The sequence below is a fragment of the Thunnus albacares genome, chromosome 11 (assembly GCF_914725855.1).
Source record: "Thunnus albacares chromosome 11, fThuAlb1.1, whole genome shotgun sequence".
NCBI classification, from domain to species: Eukaryota; Metazoa; Chordata; class Actinopteri; order Scombriformes; family Scombridae; genus Thunnus; species Thunnus albacares.
The window spans coordinates 32151425-32169434 of record NC_058116.1 but is presented as its reverse complement, the minus strand read 5'-3'; the positions used below and the strand labels follow the sequence as shown (position 1 = coordinate 32169434).

General features: G+C 36.6%; 2 protein-coding genes across 2 annotated transcripts in view; both read right to left on the bottom strand.

The window, feature by feature from the left end:
* Nucleotides 1-290, bottom strand: part of LOC122992717 (titin-like) — a 94029-nt gene extending 93739 nt beyond the window's left edge. Inside the window, 1 exon segment of the mRNA XM_044366598.1 lies at nucleotides 240-290. Coding sequence (XP_044222533.1) covers nucleotides 240-290 — 51 coding nt within the window.
* A 1172-nt stretch (nucleotides 291-1462) lies between these two features.
* LOC122991918 (interferon-induced protein 44-like) lies at nucleotides 1463-14532 on the bottom strand. The gene is made up of 10 exons (XM_044365396.1): nucleotides 14484-14532; nucleotides 13286-13324; nucleotides 12000-12029; nucleotides 8157-8174; nucleotides 7977-8010; nucleotides 6473-6674; nucleotides 5673-5825; nucleotides 4896-5064; nucleotides 1946-2046; nucleotides 1463-1846 (listed from the first exon to the last, which is right to left on the bottom strand). Exons 2-10 carry the CDS (start codon nucleotides 13320-13322, stop codon nucleotides 1685-1687), a joined length of 906 nt encoding a protein of 301 aa, XP_044221331.1. The 5' UTR covers nucleotides 13323-13324; nucleotides 14484-14532; the 3' UTR covers nucleotides 1463-1684.
* Between the last annotated feature and the right edge of the window lie 3478 nt (nucleotides 14533-18010).

Sequence of the window (18010 nt, the reverse complement as noted above, 5' to 3'; positions counted from 1 at the left end):
CGCCTAGCGTCCATTTTTCAGCCCTGGAGGTTGCCGCTTGATACAGATCTGTACTAATCTGAATGGACAGCAATTCTGAGTGGCTGGTACTGTAAGGTATTTATTCTGTAAGCTATTATACTCTGTATTTACAGTCAGGACCTGAAGTCTTGTCACACTTCACCCAGCGAGTTCCGAGTTTCTCCTTCTTCTCCACGGAATACCTACAGAACAGAGTCAACGAAAGACGAGGTTCATACCGTAACAAGGCCGACACCAAACATGAGGAAATTAAACTGTTGCTGCAACATGTCCCGTTTACATTTTAGTCAAATCTGAATTGGATATCAAGTATTCAGATCAGTATTCGGCAGTGGTGGACAAAGTACATTCATTTGAGTACTGTACGGTATATTTTCAGGTACTTATACTTTACCTGAGTATTTTAATTGTCTGAGACTTTATACTTCTACTACAACACATTTCATTTCATTCATTGTAAGGCTGCAACTGAACTGTTGTCTTCATAATCAATTAATTCATTAATTCATATGATGGAACTGACATTTGTACGGAAACCAGCACATACAGGAATCAAAGGAAATGAAATAGCTGACAGATGAACAAAGGAAGAACATTTGGAGAACGTTTTGGTCATTCAGGATTAAACAGAACGTTATTTAAAATAGGAAAATATAATACAGGAAGGTGGGAATTTTGTGATTGAGAAGAAACTTAAGAGCATTTTATGCTTTAATGTCCAAAATATGATGCTGAGAGAAGATCAAAGAAATAAAGTTAAGCTTTGATTTATGTGATCTATTATGAAGAAAGGTGTTTTCAAACTTGATAGAAAGAATAAGAATATAACTTTATTTTCTTAATTTTACTTTTTTTATGTATTATTAGAATTAGTGAATGTATAGATTCCTGATCCACACTCCATTCCAGTTGATTGTGGTAATGCACCAAAATGTTGTTTGGCAACCGCCATAAAAATGAAGAAGACGAAGAAGAAGAACAAGAAGTTCCTCTTTTGCACAAACAATCAGCAAATGAGACTTCAAGGTGAAATCTGTAAGTACTTTAACTGATTTTCACCAGTTTTCTCCACATATAATATATTTAGTCATTAAAATGCAGTTGAAACTGTGTTTTATCTGCATTTCTATCCAGCTAAATGTTGAAATAAGTGTAGCTTAAATACTGGAACAATAATGTCTGATATGTTTTTTCCACAAAACCAATAAAGAAAATCACATCACATTTGTGTGAATTGAATATTGGACCAGGATTGGCTTCCAAACTAGTTGTGATGTCACAAATCCTGCTCATAGGACCACATCTGAATATCTGATTTTAAATGATTTCAGAGAAACTTTCAGCAGAAGAATGAAAACAAACTCTGCACATGATTCTACAAAGAGAAGAGAACAAACATCCAACTGAAGGAACAAGAAGAAAAATGTTTTTGAGTGGAGCGACTTTATGAAAGGGAAGGAAAGGCAAACAAATCAACTACACATTAGGATAATAAAAAGCAAATAAGCACAGACTAATACCTCCTTATTGATGATCTCAACATGAATGTGTATTAACACAATAATACTAAACCATTCTCCATCATACTGGTATTAAGCCGATCATCATTAATGATAATCAATGATAATGGTATGATGACCATGTATCTCAGCAGAAAGTAGGCTTACACTTTGTTAATGAAGTCATCTCCAAAGTCAATCATCAGTCTCAGTGCGTTCAGCATCAGTGTGTTAACATCCTCATCCAGGTAGGTTTCTGAGCTGTAGTTCTTCACAGCAAAGATGCAGTTGAGTGGAATACCCAGCCTAGCGCTGAAGTCTGTGATCTAAGTTTTAAAGAAACAATAATTCATCTACAGTGAGCTCACATTATAAAAATAATGAACTTACTTTACATTTCTGTGACAAAACTGACAGAAACTCACCTTTTTCTTCAGGTATTTGCTCTTGTAGACATTCTTTAGATCCTTTTGAGTTTCATCACAGGCTTCATCAACTTTGGTGACAATCGCCACTTGAGGAATCCCTGTCGACAGAGAGATGCATTTAGTAACCTGACGTCAGTTAACTTTCACAGTTCATTCAGGTTTAAAAAAACATTAGAACTGCATGTTAAACATTGTAAACCACAAACCTAAGAAATGCAGACTAGACCACTTCACATTAAGAAGACAGATAAATACAGATTAAAGCTGTGGTGTTCACAAACCAGCACAAAATATATAAAATACTGAAGAAACAACAGTTTACCAATACCAACAAAAAGACACAAACAAAAATTAGCTGTAACTTATTGTTCCACAATGTAAACTTTCTGGAATAAATATTCATTTTGGCATTAATATTTTATTTTAGCTTAAACTATTGCAGAACTATATTAATTTAATTCTATTTTATAATTTATGCATATTCTATATTACTATGTGCTGAAAATGAATTTATAGGGGAGCAAGACTGAGGAGGATATTTACTAAGCACTAAGGGTCCTATCTTACGCCCGGTGCAGAGCGGCGCTACGTGCAGCGCAAGTCTCTTTGCTATTTTAAGACAGACGCAGTTGTCATTTTCCCGTCCAGTGCCCACGTTGTTAAAATAGCAACGGCACTTGCGCCCATCAGTGCGCCCATCAGTGCGTCCATCAGTGCGTCCATCAGTGCGCCCATCAGTGCGCCCATGGGCGTGTTGGTCTAAATGTAAGGTGTGGTCAGGCGCATTGTTGGCGTATTGCTATCTTGAGGCAGCAGAGAGCGATTGCACTATTGACCAACAAAAACCTGGTCTAAAGTCAATGGCGCAGTGTTTCACTGTTATTTTAAGGAGCGTTATCAGGACAGTAATATGCACCTACACAGGCGGCTGCACCACATACACTCTGCTTGTTACACACACAGGACACGCAGCAGCGCACAAACATGCACAAGGTAACAAATAAAAGGATTACAATGTGAAAGATTATTATTGTGTATATTAATATATTTTTAAAAATACATGTCATAATGCTCAGTTATAATATTCATCAGAATTAACTAATCGCAGTAATGATGGATTAAATTGTTGAATTATTTGACCAAATCGTGTAATCATGTAGGTATTTAAACAGACGGACAACAGACACAGATCGACTTTCCTGCTGCATCAGTACATGATGACGTGAGGAAATAAATGAGGTGAAAACAATGATTAAACTAACGAAGGAAATAAATCTGCACAGCTTCTAGCTGCTGCCAGCAGCAGGATCAGCACCTTGGAGAGCTCATCAAGTCCTGATAACTGTGTTGATGATTCTTTACATGATTAAAATTAATTCTTTAATTTTTGAACAATATTTAACAAATATTCTTTAACATTTTTGAGGTTACAGTGATCAAGTTTCTATACTTTCAACAATTAAAACCTGCTGATTTGACCTGATACTCCCTGACTGAACAAAACGATTTTAAAGAATCCAAAGCTGTAATTGAAATAATAAACCTTTTCAAAAACCAAACGAAGACAAATTTGCAACAAATGAATGAACAGGATCTTAAACTGGTGGTCTGGGACCACGGGAGGGTCCAGGAGCAGCAGTGTGCTCGCTATGGATCGCGCACTTTCCCTTTGCGCACGAGGAGATCCGTTTCCTCTGCAGAGAAGCGCTCCTTCTTGCTACTCGGCAAATGCGCCGTTATAATAGCAATCCGCCAAGGTGCAAGCACACCTGGCTCTTAAAGGGAATGGGAGATGACACTGTGATTGGTTTATTGCATGTTACGCTGAAAACACACCCATGATTAATTAGGAGACTATGGACAACCCCTTTGAACCGTGCGCCTGGCGCAGCGACCATTTTTCCACCGTTAAAATAGCAAAAGTGGATTTGGACACAAACTAAGTGCATTTGCACCATGCAGTTCAGACCGTGCGCTTTAGATCGTTAAAATAGGGCCCGTAATCACAAACATTTGTGTTGTCACAATGTTTTGACGTAGTAGGATATTTAAAATAAGCTGCACGTCATCTGATTTGCAGAAAGTGATGAGAATCAGACTCACTTGTATGTCTGGACAAGAATGGAGTGAAAAGTGATTTCTGCTGCTGAACTTTGAATGTTCAGCGGTTCCACTTTTCTTCCATTTAACTGACACAAAACCTCAGTATGGTCAGTAAATAAGGAGAATCACAGTTCAGCTGTTTAGCGCCTAAAAGAGGAGCTGAGAATCCTCAGTAAATATGTTCATAAGAGTCTAGAGCCCTGCGAGCTGCTCTGTGTGGCTGTAACTTAGGTACTGTACTGACATTCTTTTAGCTAAATGCTAATATGTTGATGTTTAGCAGGTATAATGCTCACCATGTTCACCATCTTAACGTTAGCATGCTAACATTTGATAATTAGCAGTTTGTATGTTTCGGACAAATTTAAATTTTGAGCGGATGATGTCACTGGGTGAAAAGTCAGAGGATCAGTGAAGAGATTAGATTCATCCTGAGAGGATCATGAATATCTGTACAATATTCATCCAATAGTTATTGAGATATTTCAGTCAGAAACTGGACTCTAACCAAATTTAAGGGATAAATATCAATTAATTAATTAGTTAAAATAATTAATTCATATCAAAAATGTTTATATACATATATTAAATTAGATATATTACATCATTATCAGATTGTTTTAAATGCTAATATTTCTATATTTACATCAGTGTCATAACTGCAGTATCAGCTGAGCTGCAGTCTGTACGTACTCAACATTCACATCATCATTAGTTCTGCATGAGTTCACTGATTGAAGCAGATTCATGAACACTCAGCTTTACTGTGAGCAGTGTACCTGAAACCTTATTATAACAGATGTGTTTCATTGGCTGATACTCTTCTCTAAAGCACTGCTCTTACCCAAGTCACTGGCTGCTTCTCTGATTTCCTTCATCTTCTGCATAACAGAGTCCTTAATCTCTGATGCATTAGCAGAACAGACACAAACCAGAAGATGAACTTTGTCATCTGCAGACGGTGAGGAGATGTATCCAGGATCACGGTCTGACAATGGAGATGCAGGATTGAACTGTAAAATAATATAAAAGTCCATATAAACAATGATGCAACAATGTCAACAAAGTCTACAAAAAAGGTTCATATCTACTGAACAAATGGGAGAAGTATACAAATCTATTTTTAGTTAAAAAAAAATTAACTAATAAATAGCTTTAAAAGATAAATAAAATTCAGTATTACAAGTATTCAGACTTTTATTAAAATTAGTGAAATATTTATTATAACAAGATATTTTTCATGTTATTCAGAGATATTTTATATTTTTTATATTTATTTTTACTAGATACTAAATACATGACATAAATCTTATTCAAACCATAATGACATATGGAAGTTTCTTGTTATAACTAACCAACTTATCATGTTATAACGAGAAGTTTGATTTAATGAGATACGTTCATTTTGTGAGATAACAAAGTGATATGTTGTTATTACAAGAAGATTTCTTGTAAAAACTGAATAATTTGGCATCTACTAATAATGAGAAAATATCTCAAAATAACATGAAAAGTTTCTTGTTATAACAAGAAACTGAGCAGATATTTCTTGTCATGGTGTCAGCACTATGCTGCCATACAAAACTAACGTGTTTGACTGAATCAAGTGTTACAGTTGTACCTTGTATCCCTCCTTCACGTGTCCCTTCAAGGCCAGTTTGATGTCTTCCACTCTGACTCCACATCCAGTCCCTTCCTCCAGACCCATGATGTCATTGAATACAAAAGGGTAGAAGTTTCCTCTGCTTTCTTTCTGGATTCTGTGAGTCTCATACTGAAAGAAACATGGAAATGTGCAGGATTTATGACAATGGTGCCATCCTTTAACTAGTGTCTTTGTTTGTAATTTGCAGAGAATTGTGGGTTGGATCAGCATGAAACTCTCCTGGTTGAATCATCTGCCAAAGATTAACATCTACGTTAGAAAATATCTGGTTTGAAGTATTGATACAGTAAAATACTGACATCAGCTGAGTAATTATTGATATTGTCTTTGTATGGAAGGATGAAACAGTTAGAATATAAATGGCCTTACTGCTTTCATTGTTTTGTTCTATAAAGTCTACACTATTAGAACTGATCCCCTTTAAACTGAGTCTACAGCTCTGTTTTTAAATACTGTGACAGACTGAGAAGCACATCCTGTATCCAAAACCAGCAAAACACCTCCTGATGTAACGAGGCCTCGTCTGAGGTAGTCACATGATTTTTGGCAAATGAAGCATTGAAACATCTCACTGCAATACTTTTGCTTTGAAAAGTTGATCATATGTGGAAGGTAACATCACAAATAGTAACACCAGACGGAGATGAGGCAAGTGTGTCAAATCTCAAGTGTCAAAAACATCAAATCAGAGTGAAAGGAGGTGAAGACGAATTAGTAGAGGAAGAAAAAGATTTGTTCTGGACTAGTTTACGTACTTTTTTGGAGTGACTTGTGTTACTGATGGTTGCACTGGCTTCAGCTGTAACGCTCAGCCTGCCTCTCACGGTGCTGACGACAGAACTGATGAAGCTGGACTTTCCAGCACCGACTGGCCCGTAAAGCAAGATCCTGAGATGTTTGACGTCAGTGTTTTCAGGTTGATAATTCCTCACATACTGCAGATCTCTCTCTTTGTCTCTGTGTAAAAAATTGTTGAATTGGATTTTAGATTAAATGCATAAAACGTTCATATCAGTTTTTACAAGGTGGTGTCCAAAATCACTCCGTCATACATTCATTGACTACTCCCTATATAACAGTCACTCAGCAGTTCACTAAACAATGAGCCGTAAATTGAGATTCTTCTCTAACTCTGGACACAAAGCCAATACATTTCCATCACTGGCGGGTCCTGGAGAAATAATATTTACTGAGCTTTGATAATTTTAGATTATTGTCAAATTAGTGCCTGGTTTATGGTTTGGCCCCTCCTCCACTACATGACTTTGTGTACACTTGCTCAGTAAATTCTATTAGATCCTCCAGATAGGAGATTGCACCATTTCACCGCACTGCATTTTGGCAATCAGCTTTCTCTGTAACAAATCAGTGGAACACGCTGCCTGACAACGTGAGGAGCTGCAGCTTTACTTTCAGAACCAAGTTAAAAAATCTGTTAAAAGCTGCTCAGCTCTGTACTCACTGACTGTGATATTCTATGTTATTGTCTTCCTGACTTGCTTTATCACATTTGTGATGTGCTATTGTGTTTGTGTGAGTTTTCTATTTTGTGTCTTGTGTGTTCTTTTTTGTATAACTTTGTACATGTTCAACTTGTACATTGTCCCTTTTTAAATAAAATAAACAAATAAAAATAAATACATTTTAGATGAATGTTATGACTGATTGGGTGACACAACAGTAATTATCACATCTATAAAATGCAGTGCATCACACTGTGGGACTATTAGAAGAAAGTAGTGTACATGCCACAGTTCAGACATACAAATAAAATGGTGGAGGGTAAATAAACAGTAGTGCACTATGTAGAAAATAAGGAGAGATTTCAGACACAGTGTAAGAGTCAACAGCCATGCTAGCAGTGAGGTTGTACTTAGCATTGTACCGTGTTCACAGTAACAATGGTTACATTATACTTATAGCTAATTATTTCAACTATTCATCCATTATTTTTAGTTAACTATTTAAACTGTTAACGCATGATTCTATCAAACTATTTCAACTGGTTATACATAACTTTTAGCTAACATGCTAATTTCAGCAGGTATAATGTTTACTGTTAGATTAGCTTGTTAGCATTGTAGCATTTGCTCATTAGCAACACAGCTGAGGGTGATGGGACGCCATTAGTTTCACAGGTATTTGGTCATAAACCAAAATAAAATTCTGGCCTGACAAACAGATAAACTGTCAGACAGGTTGGTGTTGAGCAGCAGAGGCACAAATGAAGGCTACAGCATCAAATTTATATCTACTCACCCCCAAGATATTTTTCTCCACGGATCTCTAAAAGCTGACAAGAAAATAACATAAAGGCATCAAACAGTAAATATAATTAGGATTTTGAAAGAGTAAATTCATCAGAATCATGCGTCAACATGTAAATAATACTCAGAATTAATGTGTTGTGGATGTTGTAAAATAAATTTCATAACTTACTGGGAGAAGGTGGTGGTGCTGTGAAAGTGAAGCAGAAGCAATACTTTAGATAATAGAAGAATAAAAATCATAAAAAGTTTGGTAAAGATATCTGGTAAAAATGAATATTACAGAATTATGACAATGATGTTTGGTTAAACTGTAGCAAGAGTAGTAATAGTGATAGAAGTATTTATTTACTTGTTGTTTACTTGTTGTTCTTTAAATCAAACTAAACTGATATAGTTTTTAGCTTAACAGTGGAATTTAGTTACAGTAAACATACACTGTAAAAAGCCCTTCAGTGGCAATGTCCATGTGACTTAATTATAAAATGTATATTTTTTTACAATAAATTGATTTTGTCTTCTTTTACTTACAGAAAAGTAAAAAGTGTGACTGTTTAAGTAACTTATAATTTTCTGTCATAAATTTGATTTCCTGTTACTTTACAATAAACTGATTTCACAAAACTTAGTTTAAGGACTTACTGAATAAGTAAATCCTCAGGACCCGCCCAATGGAACCGGTCTGAGCAAGTCTGAACTTGTTCTCCCACAAGGCTGCAAGAGTACCTGCCTGGCTTTTTCATCGACAAACTACACAACTTGTAAGAAATCATTTTCTTGCTTAAAGTTAAATGTTTTCACCCGTGATTGTATTGCTCTATGTCATGCTTAAGTGTACGTTTTCCTCCTTGCGATGCCATAAGGTGTTTCAAAATGCACACTAAGCTCAAACAGTTAACGTACCGTCAAAATGCTGATTTTTAGTAAAATATGGCTTCTATGTGTTAAATTTTACAACAAATGACATATCCTTTTTATTTATAAGTTTATAATTAATTGACACCGCCGCCATGTCTGTAAGAAGGCGGAGTCAGTCCTATGAAAGGCTTTGTGTCTAATGCAACTGCTCAGCCCGCCATCACCTGAGTGCATCCCTGTGTAGTAACGTTTAGTTACCCGAGTGTGTTGCAGCCAGTCTGTCAGTCATAAGTGGCCTGTGTTGTGTGCTGGACTGTGTGCATCCTTAATATGTGAGTGTGAATGCACTAATTATGTCAGGTTCATTCTGTTTTTGTTTTAGATGTGAGCTAGCAAGTTAGCGATTAGAATGATAACGATTAGCCGCTAGTTACTTAGCTCTTTTATGTGACTTTGACTGAGGTTGCTGTGATGTTCAGTTGGTATTAAAAATGTATATATGCTTGTGTACCTTGTGTTGCACATGTTAAGGGTTGTTTGTTTATTTATGGGTGTGATTTTGAGCTGCAATATGCTATTAATTGTAGTCTGTTACACACAGGGGTTAGGGGCTCTCCGGCCGGCACATAATTGTAGCGTCTTACACACACATTCTGCTCTGCTCTGTCCCGCTCACTCTCTCTCACGCACGCACACACGGACCTGCGTGGGATTGATGTCAGGTGCTAAAATGTTTTTTGTTGTGTTTCTGTCCCCATGCTCCACAGTGCATCGCTTTTCTTCTGTGTTCCCGCTCTGCTCCTACAGCGCTGAGTGCTGTCTGCTGCAGGTTAAACACTGATTAAGTAAGTTCCTGATATGTTACTTCAAATAACTAATGATAATAATAACTATCACTTTAATGACTGTGACTGGGATGAATTTTTACAAAATGTAAATATTTTGTAGAATATTTTCATATGGTCATCTTGAGTTCTTTCATTTGTAGATACTGGAGGAATATTGGATCGCATAACATTGAAACATTGCCAATTATATGCACTTCCTCAATGTCCAAAATAACAATCAATCAATTGAGAGTGGACAGGACCTCATTTCTGACTACTATTATGTGGGCTGACTGAACGGGCATTTTCCATGTGTAGATGGATAGAGTTAGCCACATGCGGCTAGTTAGCAGGAATCCTGGGATAGTTGAATGTGAAATGCTGTGAAGTACAGCTCACTCACTAACGTTATGCACCCCATGCAGTGGATTAATGATGAAAAGGAGTTTGTTACTTGTTTAACATTTTAGTTCAAAGATGTAGTAAGAAGACACTGTCACAAATTCCCTGATACTTAGGCCTAGTGGGGGTCAGTAGAGGCCAGTGGGTCATCTGTGATCTGCTACAGCCCTAATAGAAGGTGATGCTGTTCCGTTGCACCAATATATAGGAGCATTCTTTTTTAAAATTATTACGTAGTTAAGGCGGGAGGCGTGTGTTGTCAAGGCAGCCGCCTTAAATATAACGTGCTGCGGGAAACATTGTTATCCATCTAGAGCTCTCTATCTATCAGCATCTGATTCGAAACTCATAACTTCTCTTTATTTGTATGAAACAATTTCTTAATTTCTGTTCTTGTTGCACAGGGAATAGCAGAGACCAGTGCACATGAAGACCTGAAAACACAGTGTGAGGATCTATGTTTGCCATGAGCCAGATGCAGTGAGAATCATGATCGCGGGAATCCCTGTGCTGAAATCTCTCAACAATCTGGCCAGAGGATGCTGCCTTCTCCTCGGGGTGACATATGCCCTGAATCTTCAGTACCCAGTGAGACTTCACAAAACCTTTGAGGTCTTTCAAAGACTGTTTGTTGGACTTGACACTCTGTGCCCAAAACCATCCCCCAGGTTCATGAGCCTTAAAAACAAGCTTCTAGCATAGACAGTCAAATGTGATTGCTGCCATACTGGCTGTTTTATTGTTGTTGTTCAATAATGTTATATTTTTATGAGTCCAGGTAGGTAAGTTTGTTTCTTCAGATTGATGTACCTGAATCTCCAGTTTCCTTCAACACTTTGTTGGCCTTTCAAGGCCCTTTTGTGGAACCGGACCCAAAACAAATGTCTGGCCTGCACAGTGAAATATGTTCTCCAGTTTGAGAATGCCACATATTATTCTGAGCCTGATTAGTGTGATTTCTACAGAATGATGTATATAAATCTCCACTTTTCTTTCAAACATTGAAAGCCTTTAAAGGACTTTTTTTGACTGGGCCCAAAACAAGTGCCTGGACTGTTGTTTCTGTGTAATAATGTTATTCCTTTTTCATGACCTGGATGAATGGGATTATTCCTGCAGTAATATTGACTAGTTTATACTGCTTTATACTAAGATAAAAGATACAAGTCCAAGTTTAATGTAATGCTGAACTTAAGCTAATGTTAAAATGTTTAAACATATATTTAAGATATTCTTCCAAGCTGTTCATAAGCTGAAGTCCCAAGTTCTACAATGTTGACAGCTTACTGTTAAATTTTAAATGAAAAAATATTATTTTTCATGTTGAAACGTTTTGCTATGTGGTTGCATTGGCAGCTCAATAAATGTTCTAAAACAATACCACTCTTGTCTTTGATAAATTTATGTCAATGATAGCTAATTATTTTAAGTAGATTGTGTTTTAAAATCAGAGAGGAAGCATTTGTAAATATTTTTTTGAAAATAAGTAAAATGAAAGTTAAAAAAAAAAAGTTCTTTTAAATGCCACTTAATTTAATGAAGTTGGATGTAGTTAAAATGCTGTCTATGTTTACAATGGTTGAACAAAATTTCTTTTTTTTTAAGACTACTTAAAAATTTTACTTCATGCTAAAATTTTATTACTGAGTTTTCTCAACTTAAAAAAAAACACAAAGTTCACTAAACTAGCAAAAAGTGCTTGGAAAATGTTGCCTCATTTTTTTTTAGTTAGATCTAAGTAACAGTTTTTACAGTGTATATTCTATTAAAATAGAAGAAAATAAAACTAAGAGTGATACAGTAAAGGCAAAACTACAAATACATGTAACACATGAAATGTGTCTACTGCTTCCACTGCTGCATCATATAATAGTTTAGTATCATGAATAAAGTTTGAACTGTGTTGTGCAGGTGGTTTCATAGCTTACGTGGAGGGGGTGATGGCTTTGAAGGTGAGCCTGGAAAGTGAGAAATATATGGAACACATCAATTATAAATAGTTATATTATAAATAATAAATACAGTGAAAGTGAAAATTACAAGTAAACAGAGTCTCTCTTTGATACATATATAAAGGCTACATATCCTGTAAATATATTTGGCCTATATACACGCATGCAATAATACAAGATTGTGATTGTATTTTGTCTTATTGTGTGTCATCAGCAAAATAAAATTCATTCAGCTAAAAGTAATGTATAAAGAGCTGAAATAGTAACTAACAGTAATGTAAATAAATAGTTGAAATCATTAGCTGAAAGTAATGTATTAATAGTTAGAATTGGTTAGAACGGATAAACAGAAAGGAATATTGGATCGCATAACATTGAAACATTGCTAATTATATGCAATTCCTCAATGTCCAAAATAACAATCAATCAATTGAGAGTGGACAGGACCTCATTTCTGACTACTATGTTAGTATTGTTAAAAAGTAAGGTTGGGTCTGTTTTGGGTTTGCTCATGAAGTCAGGTTCAGATCAGTGTAATTTTATGTGGGCTGACTGAACGGGCATTTTCCATGTGTGGATGGATAGAGTTAGCTGCATGCGGCTAGTTAGCAGGAATCCTGGGATAGTTGAATGTGAAATGCTGTGAAGTACAGCTCACTCACTAACGTTATGCACCCCATGCAGTGGATTAATGATGAAAAGGAGTTTGTTACTTGTTTAACATTTTAGTTTAAAAATGTAGTAAGAAGACACTGTCACAAATTCCCTGATACTTAGACCTAGTGGGGGTCAGTAGAGGCCAGTGGGTCATCTGTGATCTGCTACAGCCCTAATAGAAACATTTTTTCTTTTAAATGCCACTTAATTTAATGAAGTTGGATGGTGTTTAAAATGCTGTCTATGTTTACAATGGTTGGACAAAATTTCTTTTTTTTTAAGACTACTTAAAAATTTTACTTTATGCTAAAATTTTATTACTGAGTTTTCTCAACTTAAAAAAAACACAAAGTTCACTAAACTAGCAAAAAGTGCTTGGAAAATGTTGCCTCATTTTTTTGAGTTAGATCTAAGTAACAGTTTTTACAGTGTATATTCTATTAAAATAGAAGAAAATAAAACTAAGAGAGTGATACAGTAAAGGCAAAACTACAAATACATGTAACACATGAAATGTGTCTACTGCTTCCACTGCTGCATCATGTAATAGTTTAGTATCATGAATAAAGTGTGAACTGTGTTGTGCAGGTGGTTTCGTAGCTTACGTGGAGAGGGTGATGGCTTTGAAGATGTGTCTCCCATGGCTGGAAAGTGAGAAATATATGGAAAACATCAATTATAAATATAATTATATTATAAATTATAAATACAGTGAAAGTGAAAATTACAAGTGAACAGAGTCTCTCTCTGATACATATATAAAGGCTACATATCCTGTAAATATATTTGGCCTATATACACGCATGCAATAATACAAGATTGTGATTGTATTTTGTCTTATTGTGTGTCATCAGCAAAATAAAATTCATTCAGCTAAAAGTAATGTATAAAGAACTGAAATAGTAACTGTAATGTAAATAAATAGTTGAAATCATTAGCTGAAAGTAATGTATAAATAGTTAGAATTGGTTAGAACAGATTAACAGAAATAGTTAATTGTTGCTCCATGTGGTTGTTTTCTCTTATTAATAGTGTTATTTAACATCCAGTTTATAATCCATTCATAAGAACATATTGTGTTGGTGCTGGTGAAGGTTCTGTGGGTGTTTTAACTGATTCTAGGTGCAGTCTAGTGTTCATTGCAATTGTTTTGTACCTTTTTCCAGAGATAATCAAGCCATTCTGTTCTAAATCCCTGTGTCTGATGCATTTTTACTGTAAGTGAAGGATGAATATTCAAGCCTGCTGTTTTACTGCTTCTTCTTCTCTGGAAACCTGTTTTCCATAGTTTCCTTTTCTTTATGAATAGATTTTCTTCATTCAACGTAAAACACTTTGAAGCACATTTGTATGAAAAGGTGCTACATAAATTTGACATTAATGTGTAGACAAAAAAATCCTTTTAAAAGGACAAAAAGGAGGTAAATTAGCATCAACTCCAAAGAAAGCCTGGACTGAAGCCTTTTTATCACTCACACACATGAAGCAGACACCACAGTTACAGAGTTTATTAGTTTACAAACTTAACTAATAAAAGTAGTAAAACGTCAAGTGAACAAATTTGCTGAGAGGTTCTGAGAACACAAAGTGACTAGTAGGAGAAAGAAAATTGACAGTGTACTTAAAAACAAAACCTATTAAAACCTAAATAAAAATTAAAAAATATACTTTTGTTGCATTTTGATCGTGTTGATCAATTCTGAAATGTATCATATTTAAAACTACTATACACATAAAATATTATTTTACATTCATTCAATCACTGAAATAATCTGACAGTAAACATAATAGAAAGATTCATACCTTTACTGTTCCTGTTGAGATGCTGCAGCAGAGACGAACAGCAAGTGGTGCTGCTGAAAGAGAAACTGGCTCTTTTATAAAGCAGCCTCCCGCCCTCACTTTGTCTTTACTTTCACTTTCATTAACCATGTCGTTTACAAGAAATCTACCAGTTTAGAAGATTCCCAGTGGAAGTCAGGTACATACCCACAGACACACACACACACACACATAGACAGTCTGTGTTACTCTATTTATTAGTGTGCTGAAAGCATTCACACTTTTGTTATCCAAATCTTTGTTTATTATTCTTGTTTTTTTTCTTATTCTTCCGTACGTTTTTTGAAAGCTTTCAACTCCTCTATACTTTAAACGACAGAAACCATTCACATATCAAAATGTTCAGCTCTTTAAGGACATCTACACACCACCATGTGGTCAGTAATTGAATGTTATGCGTTTTGGCTAATAACTCATGAACGATAAGACCTATCAAAAAAATATTTGGTGAACATCTTCCTTGGATTATGCTGAGTAGATTGATATAGGCCACGCCCATTTGCGCCTATACATTTTTTCCGCCATTTTGTTTTTTTTAAATTAACATGTGTTTTGCTTCTGTTGGCACATATTTCATCCAATCTTCACCAAACTTGGTACATACACATTTTGTCCAAAGGGGGCACTAAAGTAACTTTTTAACATGCTATTTCTACAATTCTACAGACTCTCTACAGACTCTACAGACACTTTACAGACTCTCTACAGACTCTCTACAGACTCTCTACAGACTCTACAGACACTTAACAGACTCTCTACAGACTCTCTACAGACACTCTACAGACTCTCTACAGACTCTCTACAGACTCTCTACAGACTCTTACAAACACTCTGAAGACTCTACAAACACTTTACAGACACTCTACAGACTCTCTACAGACTCTCTACAGACACTCTACAGACTCTCTACAGACTCTCTACAGACACTCTACAGACTCTCTACAGACTCTTACAAACACTCTGAAGACTCTCTACAGACTCTCTACAGACACTTTACAGACTCTCTACAGACTCTACAGACTCTCTACAGACTCTCTACAGACACTTTAAAGACTCTCTACAGACTCTCTACAAACACTTTACAGACACTCTACAGACTCTCTACAGACTCTCTACAGACACTCTACAGACTCTCTACAGACTCTCTACAGACACTTTACAGACTCTCTACAGACTCTACAGACTCTCTACAGACACTTTACAGACACTCTACAGACTCTCTACAGACTCTACAGACTCTGTACAGACACTTTACAGACTCTCTACAGACTTTCTACAGACTCTCTACAGACTCTACAGACTCTCTACAGACACTTTACAGACTCTCTACAGACTTTCTACAGACTCTCTACAGACTCTACAGACTCTCTACAGACACTCTACAGACTCTCTACAGACTCTCTACAGACTCTCTACAGACTCTCTACAGACACTTTAAAGACTCTCTACAGACTCTCTACAGACACTTTACAGTCTCTCTACAGACTCTTACAGACATTCTACAGACTCTCTACTGACTCTCTACAGACACTCTACAGACACTTTACAGTCTCTCTACAGACTCTTACAGACATTCTACAGACTCTCTACAGACTCTCTACAGACACTTTACAGACTCTCTACAGACAATTTACAGACACTCTACAGATACTTTACAGACTCTCTACAGACTCTCTACAGACACTCTTCAGATACTCTACAGACTCTTTACAGACACGTTACAAACTTTCTACAGACTCTACAGACACTTTACAGACTCTCTACAGACCCTCTACAGACACTTTACAGACTCTCTACAGACACTCTACAGACACTTTACAGATTCTCTACAGACACTCTACAGACTCTCTACAGATCCTTTACAGACTCTATACAAACACTCTACAGACACTTTACAGATTCTCTACAGACTCTCTACAGACACTCTACAGACTCTCTACAGACACTTTACAGACTCTCTACAGACACTTTACAGACTCTCTACAGACACTTTACAGACTCTCTACAGATGCTTTACAGACTCTCTACAGACTCTTAAAAACACTCTACAGACTCTCTACAGACACTTTACAGACACGTTACAAACTCTCTACAGATGCTTTACAGACTCTCTACAGACACTTTACACACATTCTACAGACACTCTACGGACTTTCTACAGACACTTTACAGACTCTCTACAGATACTTTACAGACTCTCTACAGACACTCTACAGACACTCTACAGACTCTCTACAGACTCTCTACAGACTCTCTACAGACACTCTACAGACTCTCTACAGACTCTTACAAACACTCTGAAGACTCTCTACAGACACTCTACAGACTCTCTACAGACTCTCTACAGACACTCTACAGACTCTCTACAGACTCTCTACAGACTCTCTACAGACACTCTACAGACTCTTACAAACACTCTGAAGACTCTCTACAGACTCTCTACAGACACTCTACAGACTCTCTACAGACACTCTACAGACTCTCTACAGACTCTCTACAGACACTTTAAAGACTCTCTACAGACTCTCTACAAACACTTTACAGACACTTTACAGACACTCTACAGACTCTCTACAGACTCTACAGACTCTCTACAGACACTTTACAGACTCTCTACAGACTCTACAGACTCTCTACAGACACTTTACAGACACTCTACAGACTCTCTACAGACTCTACAGACTCTCTACAGACTCTACAGACTCTCTACAGACACTTTACAGACTCTCTACAGACTCTACAGACTCTCTACAGACACTTTACAGACACTCTACAGACTCTCTACAGACTCTACAGACTCTCTACAGACACTTTACAGACTCTCTACAGACTTTCCACAGACTCTCTACAGACTCTACAGACTCTCTACAGACACTTTACAGACTCTCTACAGACTTTCTACAGACTCTCTACAGACTCTACAGACTCTCTACAGACACTCTACAGACTTTCTACAGACTCTCTACAGACTCTACAGACTCTCTACAGACACTTTAAAGACTCTCTACAGACTCTCTACAGACACTTTACAGTCTCTCTACAGACTCTTACAGACATTCTACAGACTCTCTACTGACTCTCTACAGACACTCTACAGACACTTTACAGTCTCTCTACAGACTCTTACAGACATTCTACAGACTCTCTACAGACTCTCTACAGACACTTTACAGACTCTCTACAGACAATTTACAGACACTCTACAGATACTTTACAGACTCTCTACAGACTCTCTACAGACACTCTTCAGATACTCTACAGACTCTTTACAGACACGTTACAAACTTTCTACAGACTCTACAGACACTTTACAGACTCTCTACAGACCCTCTACAGACACTTTACAGACTCTCTACAGACTCTCTACAGACACTTTACAGACACGTTACAAACTCTCTACAGATGCTTTACAGACTCTCTACAGACACTTTACACACATTCTACAGACACTCTACGGACTTTCTACAGACACTTTACAGACTCTCTAC